The sequence below is a fragment of the Phytophthora ramorum genome (assembly GCF_020800215.1).
Source record: "Phytophthora ramorum isolate Pr-102 chromosome Unknown Phyram_PR-102_s0002, whole genome shotgun sequence".
Lineage (NCBI taxonomy): Eukaryota > Oomycota > Peronosporomycetes > Peronosporales > Peronosporaceae > Phytophthora > Phytophthora ramorum.
In genome coordinates, this window is record NW_027150648.1 from 5813765 (window position 1) to 5834297 (window position 20533).

Genomic DNA, 20533 nt, shown 5'->3' on the forward strand with positions numbered 1-20533 from the left:
CGGCCGGTACATTATGGTCCGACACCTATGAGGTGCAACCGGTACACAAGTTACACACCACATAGCGACTACCAGGTATTTACTACCTGGAAGCCAAGGATTAACCGGTCGGTAATACACATAACTTTTCTGTTCTAATCAGTGTGAAAACTGGTTTCCGACGTTTTTCGTTGGTCTTTTTCACATTCATTTTTGGGACTCTTGGTGGGCGCTTGCTTGCAAGTGTCCTCCGAGACGGTTTCCGGGGGCTTTCACCTTTCCCCCGCGAGGCCAACTACATTTGACTCTTTTCTATATACCTTCCTCCTCGGCTGTCCTCCTCGGTCCGCGTTGCGTCCTCCATTGTCCCTTTACCCTTTTTGACCAATAGGATCGCAGCGATGCGGTTCTTTTGGCCAATCAGGGAGCGCGCTACGTCCACCGACAGCGAGTGCTCCACAGCCAGCCAATCCAGTCTCGCCAGCGACGCGTCTTTCTACAGCGCGGTCGGTGACGAGAGTGGGCTGGTCGGTGGCGCAGTGGACGGGTGGGCGGATCCACTAGGGGTGCGGTTACACACTGTGGATCCGCTCGCCCCCGTTTTGGCCCTTTCCGGGCCCGAAACGGACCCCGAAGAGCCTCCACGCGCGGTGCCGCTGCTCGGCACCGGCGACGCTTCAGCGGCTGCAACTTCGGGCACGGGTCCGGGACCCGCAGCGCCCATTGCACCGCGACCCCTCACGCGCCTCGAGGCCGCTGCCGGCCAAGAGACGCCCCGCCCCGCCTCCACGACCTCGCGTCGTTTCGACGGTCCGCCCGAGCCAGCGGACGGTGGATCCGCTGGCGGACCGTCCCCACTTGGCCCCACTATGGACCAAATGCTGGCCTCTCAGGCCGTACGGGCGACGCTTCCACAAACGGAGCCTTCTCAGCCCGTACGGCCGGCCGCCGAAGAAGCGCCGCCGAGCGCCGGCCGCCACGACGGCCCCAGACGTCCGCCGCCCCCCCACGCGCGCCCGTTGGCTGGCCAAGGTCCCTCGCCCGCCTCTCCGCCCGTCGCCGCGCCCCAGCTCCCCCCCTGTAATGTGGCACGACCCGGCAGGGCGAGCGGCATGCTGCCCGAGCCGGTCGTGCCAGGGGAAGCGCTTGCAGCCGCCACGGCTCGCGCTCTCGCGGCCGCGTACGGCCTCCGCGAGCTGGAGGACGACGACAGCGACGACGAGGACGCGCCGGACGACCGCGCCGCCGCCGCCAGCCGCCGCCACGACCCCCCACGCGATGATGGCCCACCCGGCAGGGCGGCATGCATGCTGCCCGCCGGTGGGTCACCCTGGACGCCCGCAGCAGCCGCTGCTGCCGCGGCGCCGGCCCCCCGCAACTCCGCCGCTTGTGCGCACGGGCCGCCGGCCCCCGAATCCCCCGCGAATGTGCTGCCCTCACCCGCAAGGGCGGGCGGCATGCTCGCCGACCAGGAATCACCCCCGCCGCCCCCAAGCGCTCCGCCGCCGAGCCCAGCTGCGGCTGCTGCCGCCCCACTGGTGACGGCAGTCGCAGCTGCCCCTGCCACCTCTCCTGTTGGCCGCGCCGCCGTGGAGCCCCGCGCGCGCGCCGAGCCGCCCCAAGAACAAGCACCCCCAGCTAGCGCGCGCGTGGAGCCCATGTCGGGCGACGTGGTCAGCAGCGACGGCAGCAGCAGGACGACGGACGCGAGCGGCGACGGCGACGACGGCGCAGGCAGCAGCGATGCAGCAGGCGATGTCGGCGTCGTCGCCATGGATGTTGACCAAGGTGCCCGCCGACAGCAGCCGCCATGGCAGCGCGTCGGCGGCAAGCGTCGACGTCTCAACGACGTCGACGACGAAGACACCCGCGAGCTGGCCGAGCTCCTGCTCGAGGAGGAGGACGAGGCTGGGGACCACGCTCCAGCGCCTAGGCTATCCGCGGCCAGCGCTCGCCCGGCCTCCGTCCTCTCCGTGTACGCGCACAATGCGCAGCGCTTCCAGTGCACGCTGTGCACGTACACGGCCGCCAGCTTCGCGTCGCTCAAGCGACACCGGGACTCCCGGCACCGCCGCACCGCCTTCCTCGACCGGTTCTCGGCGGGATGTGCGTGCGGCGTGCCCTTCGCGTCGAGGCTGGCTGCTGCGAACCACGCACACGCGTGCGACAGCCTCAACCGCACCTTCTCGGTAGCGGCTGCGCCGGCAGCAGGGGAATTGAGCCCCACTGCTGGTGCAGCCAACGCCACTGTCAAGGCGGCCACTGTCACGCCCGACTCCCCCCGCCAAGACCCCCCGAAGCTCGCAGCGACCCCCCCGCTAGCGAGCTCCGCTCTTGTCGTCGACCCGGACCACGCCGAGCAACAAGCCCGCGAGCGCTGGGGCCCGCCCCTACCCAGGACGCTGGTGGCAGGCCGTGTTGCAGCCCGCCTCAGCGAGGTTCCAGCTCCCCGCTGGGGACCCCCACTGCCACGCGGCGTGGTGGCATTCCGGATCGGCCACCGCGTGCTCCCGCCGGAGATGACGAGCGACGAGGAGACGAAGGACGACTCGAGTGTCCAGGACGGCGACCGCCAGGACTACCCGGTGGCCGCGATGGACGTGGACAGCGGCATGAGCGGCGAGTGGCTGCTGCGCTTCGACGGCGCCTGCCGCGCCAACCCTGGCCCAGGTGGCGCCGGCGCAGCGCTGTCCCAGCCCGACGGCTCCGTTGTATGGACTTGCTCCCACTACATGCCGAGCAGCAGCGAAACCAACAACACCGCCGAATACACGGCGCTGCTGCTCGGTACGCGAGCCGCCGCCGACCACGGAGCCACGACCCTGCGAGTGGAGGGCGACAGCACCTTGGTGATCCAGCAGGTGCGTGGCATCTTTGCCACGCGGAGCGTCACTCTCCGCCACCTCCGCGACCAAGTCAAGCTGGAACTCGCCCGGGTGGGGAGATTTTCGCTCCACCACATTGATCGCCAAGCCAATGCCCACGCCGACCGCCTCGCCAACCGAGCCCTCGACCTCCGGCGGACAGTGTCGGAGTGCGGCGTCCACCCCGACGGGAACGGCTGCACGCCCACGGCCATCGACGACCGACCCCTAGCGCCGACTCAGCAGCCACCTGACGCCCCGCCACCGCCGCCCGCCGCCGACATTGAGATGGAGGACCCGGACGACGAGGACCTCGCCGACATCGACGACGGCGAGGTCTACGCGGCCATGCGCGTTGGCCCGAATGCCACTCCGCAGCGACGACCCCGCCTCCGCCTCCGCAAGCTCTCCGATGACGACGAGGACACCGCACGCGCGATGGTTGAGCGGCTCGGAGCGTCGCTGGCGGGCAAGATCACCGACGCCAGTGACTGGGAGACGGCGGAGGGCTACATCACGGCCCTCCCGCACTTGCTGTACGACAAACTGCAGCTGTACACCCAGGCGCGCCGCCCCGAGCCCTGTGCCCAGCGCCAGCAGCAGCAGCAGCAACAGCACCCACGTCAGCAGCGCGACCATCAACAGCAGGGTCGCCACCAGGACCGGTCGCCGGAGCAGCGGCAGGAACAGCGGCCGGACGAACATGTAGGCGCCCAGACACGGCGACGGCGGCGACGACGCCGTGGACGCTCAGGCACCGCGAAGAAGCACCGCCGCCAGCGCCCACCCCGGGTGACCCGACACCACCGCGAACACCGCCTCGACGAGGCACTCGATGACCTCCATGCAGTGGAGCGCTCCACCCCCAGCGACCGCACCACCGTCCGCCGGGCACGACGCCGCGTTGGACGCGTCAATTCGGCCATCGAACAGCAGCGCCTCCGCCACCGCTTCGACACGGACGAGAAGGCATGTGTCACCGACATCCTGGCGAAGGCGTGCGCGACGCGAGAGGCAGCGAGGACCACGGCCTCCGGCGGTGATCCACCTGCAGGCCCGGCGACGCCAGCGGCAGGCAGCGCAGACGACGGCACCTGCCCCATCTTGGGAGAAGAACTCTGGCGGTTTTTCGACAGCGTCAACACGCCGCGCCAAGAATTCGCCCCGGACGCCCCGGTGGGTGCCGCCTTCCGCTCGGCGTTGGCACGCCTACCGGCCGCGACCAGTTGCAAGGAGCTGCTGACTGCGGCGCCGTCGGCCGGCGAAGTGGAAGACCAGCTACAACACGTCCGTGGCGCCTCCAGCCCTGGACTCGACGGCGTCGGGTACGACGTGTACCAGCACTTCGCGGCGCAGCTCCTGCCGGCACTGACCGCGGCATTCAAGGCATGCTGGACGGCGAAGAGAGTGCCTCAGAGCTGGAAGCTCGGGGTGGTGCGGCTGCTCCACAAGAAGGGCGCGCGCGAGGACCCGGCAAACTGGAGGCCGATCTGCCTCCAGCAAGCCATTTACAAGCTCTACACGGGACTCCTCGCGCGGCGGCTGGTGCGTTGGCTAGACGCCAACGACCGCCACGCTCCAGGCCAGAAGGGCTTCCGAGCGGTGAACGGCTGCGGGGAGCACAACTTCCTCGCAGCCACGCTCGTCGACCAAGCCCGCCGCAAGCGCCGCACCCTCTTCGAAGTCTGGTACGATTTTCGCAACGCGTTCGGCAGCGTGCCATTCGCGCTGCTGTGGGACGCGCTGGCGCGGCTCGGCGTGCCCGACGACTACGTTACCATGTGCAAGGGGCTCTACGAGAGCGCGGCGTTTGTCGTCGGGAACGCTATCGACGGCACGACGGACCCAATTGCGCTGCGGGTGGGCGTCTTCCAAGGGTGCCCACTGAGCCCCCAACTCTTCAACGCTGCCATTAGCCCGCTGCTCTTCGCGTTGCAGCGGCTGCCGGCCACGGGCGTGCAGCTGTCGGGCGATGACTGCCCCGGTGCCTCGGCTTATGCCGACGACCTCAAGATTTTCAGTGGCACCGAGGACGGCATCAAGCGACAGCACGCGCTCGTGGCCGACTTCTTGCGCTGGACCGGCATGGCGGCGAACCCCAACAAGTGCTGCACCATGTCGGTCCAGCGCGACGGACGCGGCGTGCTCAAGACTGACGACCTCCAGCTAGACCTGGCTGGCACGCCGATCCCCGCGCTGTCCATGAGCGCTTCGTACACCTACCTGGGGATCGGCGATGGATTCGATCACGTGCGCCGCCGCGTCGAGCTCGCTCCAGCACTCAAGCAGCTTAAGGACGACGCGACGACGCTGCTGCAGTCGGGCCTCGCCCCGTGGCAGGTGGTGAAGGCGGTGAAGACGTACCTCTACCCCCGGGTGGAGTACGCTCTCCGCCACCTTCGCCCCTTCCAACAGCAGCTTGAGGGCTTCGACCGGCACCTCGCGCGCGGCCTCCGCCACCTCCTGCGACTGCCGGGCAACGCCACGGCGGAGTGCTTCTACGCTCCGGTGTCGCGCGGCGGGCTGGGCCTGCTGCCACTGACGGAGCTGCACGCGGCGCTCCAAGTCGCGCACGGATGGCAGCTGCTGAATTCGAAGGACCCTGCCATCCGGCGCATCGCGCGCGTGCAGCTCCGGCAGATCGCCGACGCGCGCCACCGTATCGACAGCCGCGCATGGGAGGGGCGCGACGAAGAGCTGTGCGAGCTGCTGCTCAACTCGCAGCTCGGGACGTCGCCCGACGCGCCACCGAAGCGTCGGAACGGCGACATCGGTTCTCTTTGGGTCGACGTCCAGCGCCACCTCCGCACGCTCGGCCTCAAGTTCGCGACCGCGCCGGCCTGCGCGGACGCCGGCTCTGCGGCGACCACGTTGCAGCTCCGCGTGCCGCACCACGATAAGTGGCTAGACCACAAGACTGTGCTGCGGCACGTGAAGCTGCACTACAAGAACAAGCACTGGGCCAGGTGGGCGGCCATGCGCGACCAAGGCAAGACGGCACGCACGCATGGGGGCGCGGGGAGCGGCTTCCTCACCCGGCCACGAGGCATGTGGGAAGCCGACTACCGCTTCGCGGTGGCCGCCCGCCTGAACCAGCTCGACACGCACAGCGTGCTGAAGCGCCGGCGTCTCCGAGCCCACGACCACTGCAGGCAGCCGGGCTGCTCCAGGGCGGAGACGCTGGCGCACGTGCTCAACCACTGCGCCGGCACCATGGACGCGGTCCGCGGCCGCCACGACGACGCCCTCAAGCACATCGAGCGCGCGCTGCACGCGTCGTCGCCGGGCGGCCAGGACCGCGTCGAGCTCCGGGTGAACCAGACGGTGCCGTCGCTCGCCGGCCCCGCGCTACGGCCCGACCTCCAGCTGTACAACCACACCAAGAAGATGGTGGCGGTGGTCGACCTGGCCGTGGCGTTCGAGGAGCAGGCGAGCGACGACCCGGAGAGCTCGGCGCTGGCACGCATCGCCGCACACAAGCGCGCGAAGTATGCCGGCGTCAAGCGACACCTCGAGCGCCAAGGGTGGAAGGTCCACCTCTCGGCGCTCGTGTACGGCTCGCTCGGCGCGGTGCCGGCCGGCAACCACAAGGTGCTTACTGAGCACCTTGGGTTGCTCAAGCGTGATGCGAAGCGGCTGGACCGGCAGCTCTCGGTGGCGTGCATCCAGTCCAGCCGCCGCATCTGGAACCTGCACTGCAGCCAGCACCGCGCGCGCCAGCACCAAGCACCAGGGGGAAGTCGGGCGGCGGAGACCGGGGGGACTCCGCCGCGCACCGGCCGCCGCTAGACGGCACACAGGCCCACAGCGGCCGACAGGGCCACACCCAGGTAGGGAACCGCCTTCAAACCCGGCCGGTACATTATGGTCCGACACCTATGAGGTGCAACCGGTACACAAGTTACACACCACATAGCGACTACCAGGTATTTACTACCTGGAAGCCAAGGATTAACCGGTCGGTAATACACATAACTTTTCTGTTCTAATCAGTGTGAAAACTGGTTTCCGACGTTTTTCGTTGGTCTTTTTCACATTCATTTTTGGGCATCCCGTTGTCGCGCAGCTTGCTGTGCGAGGACGGGGCGGTTTCCGGGGGCTTTCACCTCTCCCCCGCGAGGCCAACTACATTTGACTCTTTTCTATCTTCTTCCTCCTCGGCTGTCCACCTCGGTCCGCGTTGCGTCCTCCATTGTCCCCTTACCCTTTTTGACCAATAGGATCGCAGCGATGCGGTTCTTTTGGCCAATCAGGGACCGCGCTACGTCCACCGACAGCGAGTGCTCCACAGCCAGCCAATCCAGTCTCGCCAGCGACGCGTCTTTCTACAGCGCGGTCGGTGACGAGAGTGGGCTGGTCGGTGGCGCGGTGGACGGGTGGGCGGATCCACTAGGGGTGCGGTTACACACTGTGGATCCGCTCGCCCCCGTTTTGGCCCTTTCCGGGCCCGAAACGGACCCCGGAGAGCCTCCACGCGCGGTGCCGCTGCTCGGCACCGGCGACGCTTCAGCGGCTGCAACTTCGGGCACGGGTCCGGGACCCGCAGCGCCCATTGCACCGCGACCCCTCACGCGCCTCGAGGCCGCGGCCGGCCAAGAGACGCCCCGCCCCGCCTCCACGACCTCGCGTCGTTTCGGGGATCCACGACCTCGCGTCGTTTCGGGGATCCACGGGTGGATCCACCGTCCGCTGGCGACAGTGGACGGTCCGCTGGTGCGGGCGGGAGGTCGGCGCACCCCTCCCCACTCGGCCCCACTATCGGCCGAATGCTGGCCTCTCAGGCCGTACGGGCGACGCTTCCACAAACGGAGCCTTCTCAGCCCGTACGGCCGGCCGCCGAAGAAGCGCCGCCGAGCGCCGGCCGCCACGACGCCCCCAGACGTCCGCCGCCCCCCCACGCGCGCCCGTTGGCTGGCCAAGGTCCCTCGCCCGCCTCTCCGCCCGTCGCCGCGCCCCAGCTCCCCCCCTGTGATGTGGCACGACCCGGCAGGGCGAGCGGCATGCTGCCCGTGCCGGTCGTGCCTGGGGCGGCGCTTGCAGCCGCCACGGCTCGCGCTCTCGCGGCCGCGTACGGCCTCCGCGACCCGGCGGACGACCCCAGCAGTGACGACGACGAACCCGACGGTCCTGCCGACGCCGGCAGAGGCCCCCAAGACCCCGCGCATGTTGCTGGCCGACCCGGCAGGGCGGCCGGCAGGCTGCCCGTTGGTCGAGCGCTTGGAGCCGATGCGGCTCGCGCTCCCACGGCCTGCCACGCAGCCCCCGAGCACCACGACAGCCGCGGCGACGACGCAGACGGCGCCGACACCTCCGCTACGCCCTGCCCCGACCCCGCGAGCGTGTTGCCTCGACCCGGCAGGGTGGGCGGCATGCTCGCCGACTCTGGAGTGCCCGGCGCGGCCTCCAGCTTCCCCTCCGCCGCACCTTCGAGCCCGGCTGCGGCTGCTGCCGCATCACAGGTTGCTGCAGCTGCAGCCGCCCACGCAGCACCTCCTGCTGATCGCGCCGCTCCGGAGCACCGCGGGCGCGCTGCGCCGAGCCAAGACCACGACACTCCGGCGCGCGCGCTCACGGAGCCCAGCTCAAGCGACGTGATCAGCAGCGGGGACAGCAGCACGCGCAGCACCAAGGCACGCAGCAGCGGGGACGACGGCGACGACGGCGCACGTCATGACCGACATAACGCCGCCGCCGCCGTCCCCATGGACGTAGACCAAGATGCGAGGTGGCCGGCAGCGGGGACACAGCCGCTGTCGCCGCCACCTGTGCTGTGCATCGGCGGCAAGCGTCGACGTCTCAACGACGTCGACGACGAAGACACCCGCGAGCTGGCCGAGCTCCTGCTCGAGGAGGAGGACGAGGCTGGGGACCAAGCTCCAGCGCCTAGGCTATCCGCGGCCAGCGCTCGCCCGGCCTCCGTCCTCTCCGTGTACGCGCACAATGCGCAGCGCTTCCAGTGCACGCTGTGCACGTACACGGCCGCCAGCTTCGCGTCGCTCAAGCGACACCGGGACTCCCGGCACCGCCGCACCGCCTTCCTCGACCGGTTCTCGGCGGGGTGTGCGTGCGGCGTGCCCTTCGCGTCGAGGCTGGCTGCTGCAAACCACGCACACGCGTGCGCCAGCCTCAACCGCACCTTATCGGTAGCGGCTACGCCGGCAGCAGGGGAATTGAGCCCCACTGCTGGTGCAGCCAACGCCACCGTCAAGGCGGCCACCGTCACGCCCGACTCCCCCCGCCAAGACCCCCCGAAGCTCGCAGCGACCCCCCCGCTAGCGAGCTCCCCCGACGTTGCTGTGCAGGCCGCTGACATGCAGGCCCCGACTCGTTGGGACCCGCCCCTCCCCCGCACGCTGGTGGCGACACGGGTCGCCTCCCGCCTCACCGACCTGACACCGCCGCGGTGGGGACCGCCGCTGCCTCGAGCCACGGTGGTGTCTCGCATCGCGGCGAGACTCGAGGCCGCACCAACGCCCCGTTGGGGCCCTCCACTTCCACGCGTCGTGGTTGCGTCCCGGATCGCCGAACGCTTAGCTCCGCCCGAGCTGGCAGCGGACGACGAGACCAAGGACGGCGAGGAACGCCCGGCAGATGGCGAGGACGCGAACGGTGAGTGGCTGCTTCGCTTCGACGGCGCCTGCCGAGCCAACCCAGGCCCCGGCGGTGCGGGCGCAACGCTGTTCAAGCCCAGCGGCCCGGTGGTGTGGACCTGCTCCCACTATATGCCGAGCAGCAGCGAGACCAACAACACGGCCGAGTACACGGCTCTGCTGCTCGGCATGCGGGCTGCGGCAGACCATGGCGCTACGCGCGTGCACGTCGAAGGTGACAGCACCCTGGTGATCCAGCAAGTGCGGGGCATCTTCGCTACCCGTAGCACCCGGCTCCGTGGACTGCGCAAGAGCGTGAAGGCGGAGATGGCGCGGATGGAGCATGTCACGCTCCACCACATCGACCGCCAAGCCAACGGCCATGCCGACCGCCTCGCCAACGCCGCCCTCGACCGCCGCAAGACCAAGCTGGAGTGCGGACTCCACCCTGACGGCGAAGGCTGCTCCAGCACCGCCGCGACGACGGCGGTCCCCTCTGTGGTGCCGGACCGGCCTCCCTCGTCAACCGCTGCCGCGCCAACGCCAAGCGCCGAACCCGACGAGACCGAGCAGGGCGACATCGACGACGGCGAGGTCTACGCCGCCATGTGCATTGGCCCGGACTCCATACCGGAGCGCCGACCACGCCTCCGCCTACGGCAGCTGTCCGAGACCGAGGAGGAGGAGGCGGGTGCCATTGTGGAGAGGCTGGCGGCAACGTTGGCGGGCAAGATCACGGACGCGAGTGACTGGGCGACGGCGGAGGGCTGCATCACTGCCCTCCCCTACACTCTATACGACAAACTGCAGCCGTTCGCCCAGCACCGCCACCAGCCTCGCCCACAGCACCGGCAGCAACCCCAGCGCGACCCACCCCTCGGCACCCACGACGGGGACCACGGCCAGCCGAGCACCAGCCGCAGCCGTCGCCGTCGCCGCCGCGCCAAGGATCGCTTACGCCGACGCCCACCGCGTATTACTCGCCACCACCGTGAGCACCGCCTCGACGAGGCTCTGGACGACCTGCGGGCGGTGGAGCACGCCAGTCCCCACGACCGGCCGGGCGTCGCTCGGGCCCGGCGGCGCGTTGGTCGCGTCAACTCCGCCATTGCCCAGCAACAGCTGCGACACAAGTTTGACAAGGACGAGAAGGCGTGCGTGGATGGAATCTTGGCCGCGGCCCGAGCTTCTCGCGGGTTAGCAACCCCATCGGCCTCAGCCTCGAGGCATCCACCGCCGGTACCCTCCACCGCTGCTGATGACGGCTCCTGCCCCATCCCCAGCGATGAGCTCCACGCCTTCTTCACGGCCGTGAACACGCCGGCGGGCACCTTCGAGCCCATGGCACCAGTGGGTGTCCCGTTCCGCTCCGCCGTCGCCCACCTCCCCGCCGCGACATCGCAGCCTGAGTTGCTCTCGGACGCGCCGACCACGGACGACATCGAGGACCAACTGCAGCGTGCCCGTGGCAGCTCCAGCCCTGGCCTGGACGGCGTGGGGTACGACATTTACAAGGCGTTCGCGGCCCAGCTCCTGCCGGCCCTGCACGCAGCATTTGCGTGCTGCTGGCGCCACAAGCAAGTCCCGCAGAGCTGGAAGGTGGGGGTGGTGCGCCTCCTGTTCAAGAAGGGGGAGCGAACCGAGCCGGCGAACTGGCGCCCGATCTGCCTGCAGCAGGCGATCTACAAGCTGTACGCCGGGGTGCTAGCTCGCCGACTCACCCGCTGGCTGGACGCCAACGGCCGCCACGCAGACACGCAGAAGGGATTCCGGGCGATGAACGGCTGCGGGGAACACAATTTCCTCGCAGCCACGCTGGTCGACCAGGCCCGCCGCAAGCGACGAGAGCTCCACGTCGTGTGGTACGACTTCGCCAACGCCTTCGGCAGCGTGCCACATGACCTGCTGTGGGAGGCGCTCGAGCGGCAGGGCGTCCCCAGCCCCTTCATTGCTTGCTGCCGGGGCCTCTACGCGGATGCCGCCTTCACAGTCGGCAACGCAGCGGACGGCACCACGGCACCGATCGCGCTACGGGTGGGGGTCTTCCAGGGATGTCCGCTGAGCCCCCACCTCTTCACGGCCGCGATCGCCCCGCTGCTCCACGCGCTCAAGCGCTTACCAGACACGGGCGTACAGCTGTCTCGTGTCGACTGCCCCGGTGCCTCCGCGTACGCGGACGACCTCAAGATATTCAGCGGCACCGAGGGCGGGACCAAGAGACAGCACGCGCTCGTGGCGGACTTCCTGCGCTGGACCGGCATGCGCGCGAATCCGGCGAAGTGCTGCACCATGTCGGTCCAGCGCGACACACGTGGGGTGCTCAAGGCCTGCAACCTCGGACTGCAGCTGGATGGCGCCCCGATCCCCGCGCTGACCATGAGCGCCTCGTACGCCTACCTGGGGATCGGGGATGGCTTCGACCATGTGCGCCGCCGCATCGAGCTCGCGCCCAAACTCCAGGAGCTCAAGCACGATGCGACGGCGCTGCTGCAGTCCGGACTGGCCCCATGGCAGGTAGTGAAGGCGGTGAAGGTGTACCTCTACCCCCGGGTGGAGTACGCCCTTCGCCACCTTCGCCCCTTCCAACAGCAGCTGGAGGGCTTCGACAGACACCTCGTGCGCGGCCTCCGCCACCTCCTCCGCCTGCCCGCCAACGCCACGACGGCATTCTTCTACGCGCCGGTGTCGCGCGGCGGGCTGGGCCTACTGCCCCTGACGGAGCTGCACGCGGCGCTACAAGTCGCGCACGGATGGCAGATGCTGAACTCGAAGGACCCTGCCATCCGACGCATCGCGCGCGTGCAGCTCCGGCAAATCGCCGACGCGCGCCACCGGATCGACGCTCAAGCGTGGCAAGACCGGGAGGACGAGCTGGCGCAGCTCCTCCTGAACTCGCAGCTCGGGGCGTCCACCGGCGCACCCCCGAAGCGCCGCAACGGCGACATCGGCTCGCTCTGGGTGGACGTCCAGCGCCACCTCCGCCATCTCAGCCTCAAGCTGGAGACCGCACCGGCGTGTGCGGAGACCGGTACCGCCGCGGCCATGCTGCAGCTTCGCGTGCCGCACCACGACAAGTGGCTAGACCACAAGACTGTGCTGCGGCACGTGAAGCTGCACTACAAGAACAAGCACTGGGCCAGGTGGGCGGCCATGAAGGACCAAGGCAAGACGGCCCGCGCCCATGGCGGCGCGGGGAGCGGCTTCCTAACACGACCGCAAGGCCTGTGGGAAGCCGACTACCGCTTCGCGGTGGCCGCCCGCCTGAACCAGCTCGACACGCACAGTGTCTTGAAGCGCCGGCGTCTCCGGCAGCACGACCGCTGCCGACAACCAGGCTGCACCCGGGGGGAGACGCTGGCGCACGTGCTCAACCACTGCGCCGGCACCATGGACGCGGTCCGCGGCCGCCACGACGACGCCCTCAAGCACATCGAGCGCGCGCTGCACGCGTCGTCGCCGGGCGGCCAGGACCGCGTCGAGCTCCGGGTCAACCAGACCGTGCCCTCGCTCGCCGGCCCCGCGCTACGGCCTGACCTCCAGCTGTACAACCACACCAAGAAGACGGTGGCGGTGGTCGACCTGGCCGTGGCGTTCGAGGAGCAGGCGAGCGACGACCCGGAGAGCTCGGCGCTGGCACGCATCGCCGCACACAAGCGCGCGAAGTATGCCGGCGTCAAGCGACACCTCGAGCGCCAAGGGTGGAAGGTCCACCTCTCGGCGCTCGTGTACGGCTCGCTCGGCGCGGTGCCGGCCGGCAACCACAAGGTGCTTACTGAGCACCTTGGGTTGCTCAAGCGTGATGCGAAGCGGCTGGACCGGCAGCTCTCGGTGGCGTGCATCCAGTCCAGCCGCCGCATCTGGAACCTGCACTGCAGCCAGCACCGCGCGCGCCAGCACCAAGCACCAGGGGGAAGTCGGGCGGCGGAGACCGGGGGGACTCCGCCGCGCACCGGCCGCCGCTAGACGGCACACAGGCCCACAGCGGCCGACAGGGCCACACCCAGGTAGGGAACCGCCCTAAAACCCCGCCGGCACATTATGGTCCGACACCTATGAGGTGCAACCGGTACACAAGTTACACACCACATAGCGACTACCAGGTATTTACTACCTGGAAGCCAAGGATTAACCGGTCGGTAATACACATAACTTTTCTGTTCTAATCAGTGTGAAAACTGGTTTCCGACGTTTTTCGTTGGTCTTTTTCACATTCATTTTTGGAACTCTTGGTGGGCGCTTGCTTGCAAGTGTCCTCCGAGACGGTTTCCGGGGGCTTTCACCTTTCCCCCGCGAGGCCAACTACATCGCTTGCATCTTTTCTACCTACCTTTCCTCCTCGGCTGTCCTCCTCGGTCCGCGTTGCGTCCTCTGCTGTCCCTTTACCCTTTTTGACCAATAGGATCGCAGCGATGCGGTTCTTTTGGCCAATCAGGGAGCGCTCACTGTCCACCGACAGCGAGTGCTCCACAGCCAGCCAATCCAGTCTCGCCAGCGACGCGTCTTTTTACAGCGCGGTCGGTGACGAGAGTGGGCTGGTCGGTGGCGCAGTGGACGGGTGGGCGGATCCACTAGGGGTGCGGTTACACACTGTGGATCCGCTCGCCCCCGTTTTGGCCCTTTCCGGGCCCGAAACGGACCCCGGAGAGCCTCCACGCGCGGTGCCGCTGCTCGGCACCGGCGACGCTTCAGCGGCTGCAACTTCGGGCACGGGTCCGGGACCCGCAGCGCCCATTGCACCGCGACCCCTCACGCGCCTCGAGGCCGCTGCCGGCCAAGAGACGCCCCGCCCCGCCTCCACGACCTCGCGTCGTTTCGACGGTCCGCCCGAGCCAGCGGACGGTGGATCCGCTGGCGGACCGTCCCCACTTGGCCCCACTATGGACCAAATGCTGGCCTCTCAGGCCGTACGGGCGACGCTTCCACAAACGGAGCCTTCTCAGCCCGTACGGCCGGCCGGCGAAGAAGCGGCGCCGAGCGCCGGCCGCCACGACGCCCCCAGACGTCCGCCGGCCCCCCACACGCGCCCGTTGGCTGGCCAAGGTCCCTCGCCCGCCTCTCCGCCCGTCGCCCGCGCCCAGCTCCCCCCCTGTGATGTGGCACGACCCGGCAGGGCGAGCGGCATGCTGCCCGAGCCGGTCGTGCCAGGGGAAGCGCTTGCAGCCGCCACGGCTCGCGCTCTCGCGGCCGCGTACGGCCTCCGCGAGCTGGAGGACGACGACAGCGACGACGAGGACGCGCCGGACGACCGCGCCGCTGCCGCCAGCCGCCGCCACGACCTCCCACCCGATGATGGCCCACCCGGCAGGGCGGCATGCATGCTGCCCGCCGGTGGGTCACCCTGGACGCCCGCAGCAGCCGCTGCTGCCGCGGCGCCGGCCCCCCGAGACTCCGCCGCGCGCGCGCACGGGCCGCCGGCCCCCAAACCTCCCGCGTATGCTGCCGCCCCACCCGCAAGGGCGGGCGGCATGCTCGCCGGCAGTGGAGCCCCAAGGGCGGCTCCTGCCGTGCCCGGCCGCCGCAGCGAGCCGGGCAACCACCCCAGCGGCGGCATGGACACGCCACTTGGCCGCGCAGCCGCCGCCACGACCAGGACCAACCCCGCGAATGCGCTTCCCTCACCCGCAAGGGCGGGCGGCATGCTCGCCGGCAGTCGAGCCCCAAGGGCGGCTCCTGCCGTGCCCGGAAGCGGCCGCATGCCGGACGACGTCGCCGGCGACGGCGAGGAAGCGCTGAACGGCCGCCCAGCCGCTGTCAGGACCCCGACCAACACCGCGCGCTTGTTGCCCCCACCCGCAAGGGCGGGCGGCATGCTCGGCGAGGAGGCAGCACCCGCTGCCTCGCTGCATAGCGGCAGCAGCAGCTCGGCGACCAGCAACACGGTCGGCCGCAGCACAGCTCGCAGCAGCAACCCGGCGCGCAGCAGCACGTCGGTTGCTGTGCCCACGGACGGCACCGAGGGTGCGCGGCAGACCAAGACGCGCAGCCAACAACAGACCGTGCAGCGTTCGGGTGGCAAGCGCCGCCGCCTGAACGCTGGTGACGATGAAGACCAGCGAGAGCTGGCCGAGCTCCTGCTCGTGGACGAGGACAAGGCTGGCGCCGAACACCCCGCGCTCAGGCTGCCCACGGCCAGCGCTCATCCGGCCTCCGTCCTCTCCGTGTACGCGCACGCTGCAACTCGCTTCGACTGCACGCTGTGCACGTACACGGCTGCCAGCCTCGCTTCGCTCAAGCGCCACCGCTCGTCTCGGCACCGACGCACGGCCTTCCTCGACAAGTTCTTGGCGGGCTGCGCGTGCGGCACGCCCTTCGCATCGAGGTTGGCCGCAGCCAGACACGCGCAAGCGTGCGCCAACCTCTGCACCACCTCGGCGACGACTTCGACGGCAGCAAAGGCATCAAGCCCCACTGCTGCCGGAGTCAGACCCACCGTCCGTGCAGTGGTCACCGCCGCGCCCGACCTGCCCCGCCAGTATCCCTCGGAGCTCGTTGCGTCCCCCCCGCAGCCGAGCTCCACCAACGTTGCAATGCAGGACCAGGTCGACGCAGAGCAGCAGGCGCGAAATCGCTGGGGCCCACCGCTCCCTCGACCGCTGGTGGCCTCCCGGGTCGCAGCCCGACTCGGCGAGGCACCGCCGCCGCGATGGGGCCCACCACTTCCGCGAGGGGTGGTGGTGTCCCGCATTGCGGCCCGGCTGGAAGCCGTCCCAGTCCCACGCTGGGGACCCCCGCTCCCACGCAGCTTCGTCGCGACCAGGATCGCAGACCGCCTCGCTCCCCCCTCCCCGGACCTGTCGCTGCTGGACGAGGAGATGAAGGAGAGCGAGCCGCCGGACCCGACGCACCACTCAGCGGACGAGGATTCCACGGACGCAGAGACGGCGGACGCAGTGATGGAGCCCGCGTTCGTCAGCGACCCACCCACGGCGACACCCCGGGAGTGGCGCCTCCAATTCGATGGAGCTTGCCGTGGCGGGCCCAACCCCGGTGGTGCTGGCGCACTGCTCTACAACCCCGAGGGTGCTGTCGTGTGGACGGGTTCGCACTACATGCCGGGCGCCAAGGAGACGAACAACACGGCCGAGTACACGGCCCTCCTGATCGGCGCCCGCGCAGCAGCAGACCACGGTGCACGACAGCTGCGCATCGAGGGCGACAGCCTGCTGGTCATTCGTCAAGTCAAGGGATTGTACGCCACCAAGAGCACTCGGCTGCGACAGCTCCGGAACGCCGTTCGCCACGAGCTGGCTCGGGTGGGGCAGCACTCGCTCCACCACATCGACCGGCAAGGCAACGCGTTCGCGGACCGCCTCGCCAACCGGGCGCTCGACCTGAAGAGCGACAAGGTCGAGTGCAAGGAACACCCCGTGGCCGGCGCGTGCACGACATGCATGGGTTCGCCCTCGGCGGGCCCGCCAGCGACACCGCCCCCTACCACTGCCGACATCGAGATGGCGGACGCGGGGAGCGACGACGAGCTCCGAGCAGACATCGACGACGGTGAAGTGTATGCTCCGATGCGCTTAGAGCCCGGCGTGATCCCGACCCGCCGCTCGCGCCTCCGCCTTCGCCAGCTGACCGACGATGAGATGGAGGCAGCTGGTGAGGTGGTCGAGCGCTTGAGTGCGGGCCTGTCGGCCAAGATCGCGGACGCCGACGACTGGGAGACGGCGGAGGGCTACATCACAGCCCTCCCGTACATGCTCTACGACAAGCTGCAGCAGTACACTCAGGTACGGCATGGCACTGCTCGTTCACCTGCGCCCCACCCACAGCGCCGAGACGTCCAAGGCCAGGTGGAAACCCACCGGGAGCCGCAGCACGAGACCATTGGTCAGCCAGACCAGCCAGGTGAGCCGTCACCGACGCGCCGCCGCCGCCGAGGAAAGCGTAAAGGCCGCCGCCAGCGACGTCATCCCCGACGGACCAATTGTGGTGGTGGTGGCCGTCAGCAGCGGAAGCAACGGCATCCACGCCCACCGCGCGGGACACGCCACCACAGGGAGCACCGCATCGACGAAGCCATCGACGAACTGCACGCGCTGGAGCGTGCCCGTCCCCAAGCTCGCCCAGCCATTGCCAAAGCTCGCCGCCGAGTTGGCCGGATCCGATCGGCGATCGATCAGCAGCTTCTGCGCCACCGCTTCGACACCGCCGAGAAGGAGTGCGTGGACGGCATCTTGGCAGCAGCTCGCACGGCACGCGACGCACGGACAACAGTGAGGGCGGCCGCGGCAACAGGGACGACAGCGACTCCAGAGACGGCAGTGACGAGCGGTACGGAGCAGCAGGACGACAACGGCACCTGCCCCATCCCGAGCGAGGTGCTGTGGAGACACTTCGACAGCGTCAATACGCCCCAGAGGGAATTCGACCCGGAGGCTCCCGAGGGTGCTGCGTTCCGTTCTGCGATGGCCCGGCTGCCAGCAGCCACGCGATTCATGGAGCTGCTGAAGGAAGCGCCGTCCACGGACGACATCGAGGTCCAGCTGCAGCACGCGAGCAGCACCTCCAGCCCGGGCCTCGACGGCGTCGGCTACGACGTGTACAAGCGCTTCGCGACGCAGCTGCTGCCGGTGCTGAAGGCGGCTTTCAAGTGCTGCTGGACGCACAAGCAGGTGCCCCAGAGCTGGAAGCTCGGCGTGGTGCGCCTCCTGTACAAGAAGGGCGACCGTGAAGACCCGGCGAACTGGAGGCCCATCTGCCTCCAGCAAGCCATCTACAAGATCTACACGGGGGTGCTCGCGCGGCGCCTCACCCGCTGGCAGGACGCCAACGACCGCCACGCTCCGGGCCAGAAGGGCTTCCGGCCGGTGAATGGCTGCGGGGAGCACAACTTCCTCGCGGCCATGCTCATCGACCACGCGCGCCGCAAGCACCGTCCACTGTACGAGGTGTGGTACGACTTCCGGAACGCTTTCGGAAGCGTACCCCTCGGGCTGCTGTGGGACGCCCTGGAGCGGACGGGAGTTCCCGCCGAGTACATCGCTGCCGTCCAGGGCTTGTATGACCACGCAGCGTTCATGGTGGGCAACGCGGTGGACGGCAGCACGGCGCCGATCCTGCAGCGTGTCGGAGTGTTCCAGGGGTGCCCGCTGAGCCCACCGCTGTTCTCGGCGGCGATCAGCCCCCTCCTCCACGCGTTGCAGCTACTGCCCAGCTCAGGAGTACAGCTCTCGGGTGACGACCGCCCGGGTGTCTCCGCGTACGCCGACGACCTCAAGACCTTCAGCGGCACCAAGGCGGGCGTCACCGAGCAGCACGAGCTAGTGGCCATGTTCCTGCGATGGACCGGCATGGCGGCGAACCCGGCCAAGTGCAGGTCGATGGGCGTGCGCCGCAACGGCAACGGCGCCATCGAGGCGGACCACCTGGAGCTGGCGCTGGACGACACGCCGATCCCTACGTTGACGCACCTGCAGTCGTACACGTACCTGGGGATCGGCGACGGCTTCGACCACGTGCGCCGCCGCGTCGCGCTCGCGCCCAAGCTCAAGTTGCTCAAGCAGGACGCGACGGCGCTGATGGAGTCCGGCCTCGCGCCGTGGCAGGTGGTGAAGGCCGTGAAGGGGTACCTCTACCCTCGGGTGGAGTACGCCCTCCGGCACCTGCGACCCGACGACCAGCTCCTGGAGAGCTTCGACCTCCACCTCCGCCGCGGCCTCCGCCACCTGCTCCGCCTCCCCAAGAGCGCCAACAACGACTTCGTGTACGCGCCGGTGTCGCGCGGGGGCCTGGGCTTCCTGCCGCTGGTGGAGCTGCACGCGGCGCTGCAGATTGCGCACGGGTGGCAGATGATCAACTCGCCCGACCCAGCCATCCGGCGCATCGCGCGCGAGCAGCTTCACCAGGTTGCCGACGCGCGGCACCGGCTCGACAAGGACCACTGGAAGCAGCGCGGTGACGAGCTGTGCGAGCTCCTCCTCAACGGGGAGCTCGGGACGTCGGCCCACGCGCCACCCAAACGGCGCAACGGTGACATTGGCTCGCTGTGGGTCGACGTCCGCAAGAATCTCAAGGCCTTCGGGCTGAAGCTCGCAACCGCGCCCGCCGACCCGGAGTCCGGCGCACCTGCCAAGCCGCTGCAGCTTCGCGTGCCGCACCACGCTGAGTGGCTGGACCACCGCAACGTGCTGCGGCACGTGAAGCAGCACATGAAGAACAAGCGCTGGCGGGCCTGGTGCAGCCACGTGGACCAGGGGCGGACGGCGCGCGCGCACGGAGGCGTCGGCAGCGGTTTCCTGACGAGACCGCGGGGCATGTGGGAGAGCGACTACCGCTTCGCGGTGGCCGCTCGCCTCAACATGCTTGACACGGTGAACGTGCTCGCGCGCAGACGCCTCCGCGCCCACGACCGTTGCCGTCACCCGGGCTGTCGGTGGAAGGAGACGTTGGCACACGTCCTCAACCACTGCCCGGGTACGATGGACAGCATCCGCGGCCGCCACGACGACGCGCTCAAGGAAATCGAGCGCACGCTCCACGCGTCGTCGGGCGACCGCCAGGGCCGCACCGAGCTCCGCACGAACCAGACCGTGCCGGGCCTGGCCGGGCCAGCTCTGCGCCCCGACCTCCAGGTCTACAACCACGACCAACGCACGGTCGCGGTGGTGGACCTGGCCATCGCGTTCGACGAGCAGCCGCGCGACGACCCAGAGAGCTCCGGGCTGGCCAAGGCGGCGGCCGAGAAGAAGGCCAAGTATGCGGGCATCAAGCGACACCTCGAGCGCCAAGGGTGGAAGGTCCACCTCTCGGCGCTCGTGTACGGCTCGCTGGGCTCGGTGGCACCCAGCAACTACAAGGTGTACACCGAGCACCTGGGGCTGCTCAAGCGGGACGCCAAGCGGCTGGACCGGCAGCTGTCGGTGGCGTGCATCCAGTCCAGCCGCCGCATCTGGAACCTGCACTGCGCCCAACACCGCGCCAGGCAGCACCAAGACCAACCAGCCTCAAGGGGCAGGCGGGTGACGGAGACCGGGGGGACTCCGTCGCGCACCGATCGCCGCTAGACGGCAACACTCTGGCCCGCGTCGGCCGAAAGGGCCCCACCCACGTAGGGAACCGCCCTCGGGAAACCCAGTCTGGTGTTCGGCCAAGAAA

The 20533-nt window shown here is 69.3% G+C and overlaps 3 protein-coding genes across 3 annotated transcripts; all 3 read left to right on the forward strand.

Annotated features, from left to right (window-relative positions):
• Positions 1-380: 380 nt before the first annotated feature.
• Positions 381-6632, forward strand: KRP23_3132 (Retrovirus-related Pol polyprotein from type-1 retrotransposable element R2; the record flags this gene model as incomplete). The annotated part of the gene is made up of 1 exon (XM_067887948.1): positions 381-6632. The coding sequence occupies one exon, from the start codon at positions 381-383 to the stop codon at positions 6630-6632; it is 6252 nt and encodes a 2083-aa protein (XP_067750493.1).
• Positions 6633-7073: 441 nt separating this feature from the next.
• KRP23_3133 (Retrovirus-related Pol polyprotein from type-1 retrotransposable element R2) lies at positions 7074-13396 on the forward strand (the record flags this gene model as incomplete). The annotated part of the gene is made up of 2 exons (XM_067887949.1): positions 7074-7556; positions 7625-13396. The coding sequence occupies 2 exons, from the start codon at positions 7074-7076 to the stop codon at positions 13394-13396; spliced, it is 6255 nt and encodes a 2084-aa protein (XP_067750494.1).
• Positions 13397-13842: 446 nt separating this feature from the next.
• KRP23_3134 (Retrovirus-related Pol polyprotein from type-1 retrotransposable element R2) lies at positions 13843-20442 on the forward strand (the record flags this gene model as incomplete). The annotated part of the gene is made up of 1 exon (XM_067887950.1): positions 13843-20442. The coding sequence occupies one exon, from the start codon at positions 13843-13845 to the stop codon at positions 20440-20442; it is 6600 nt and encodes a 2199-aa protein (XP_067750495.1).
• Positions 20443-20533: the final 91 nt, after the last annotated feature.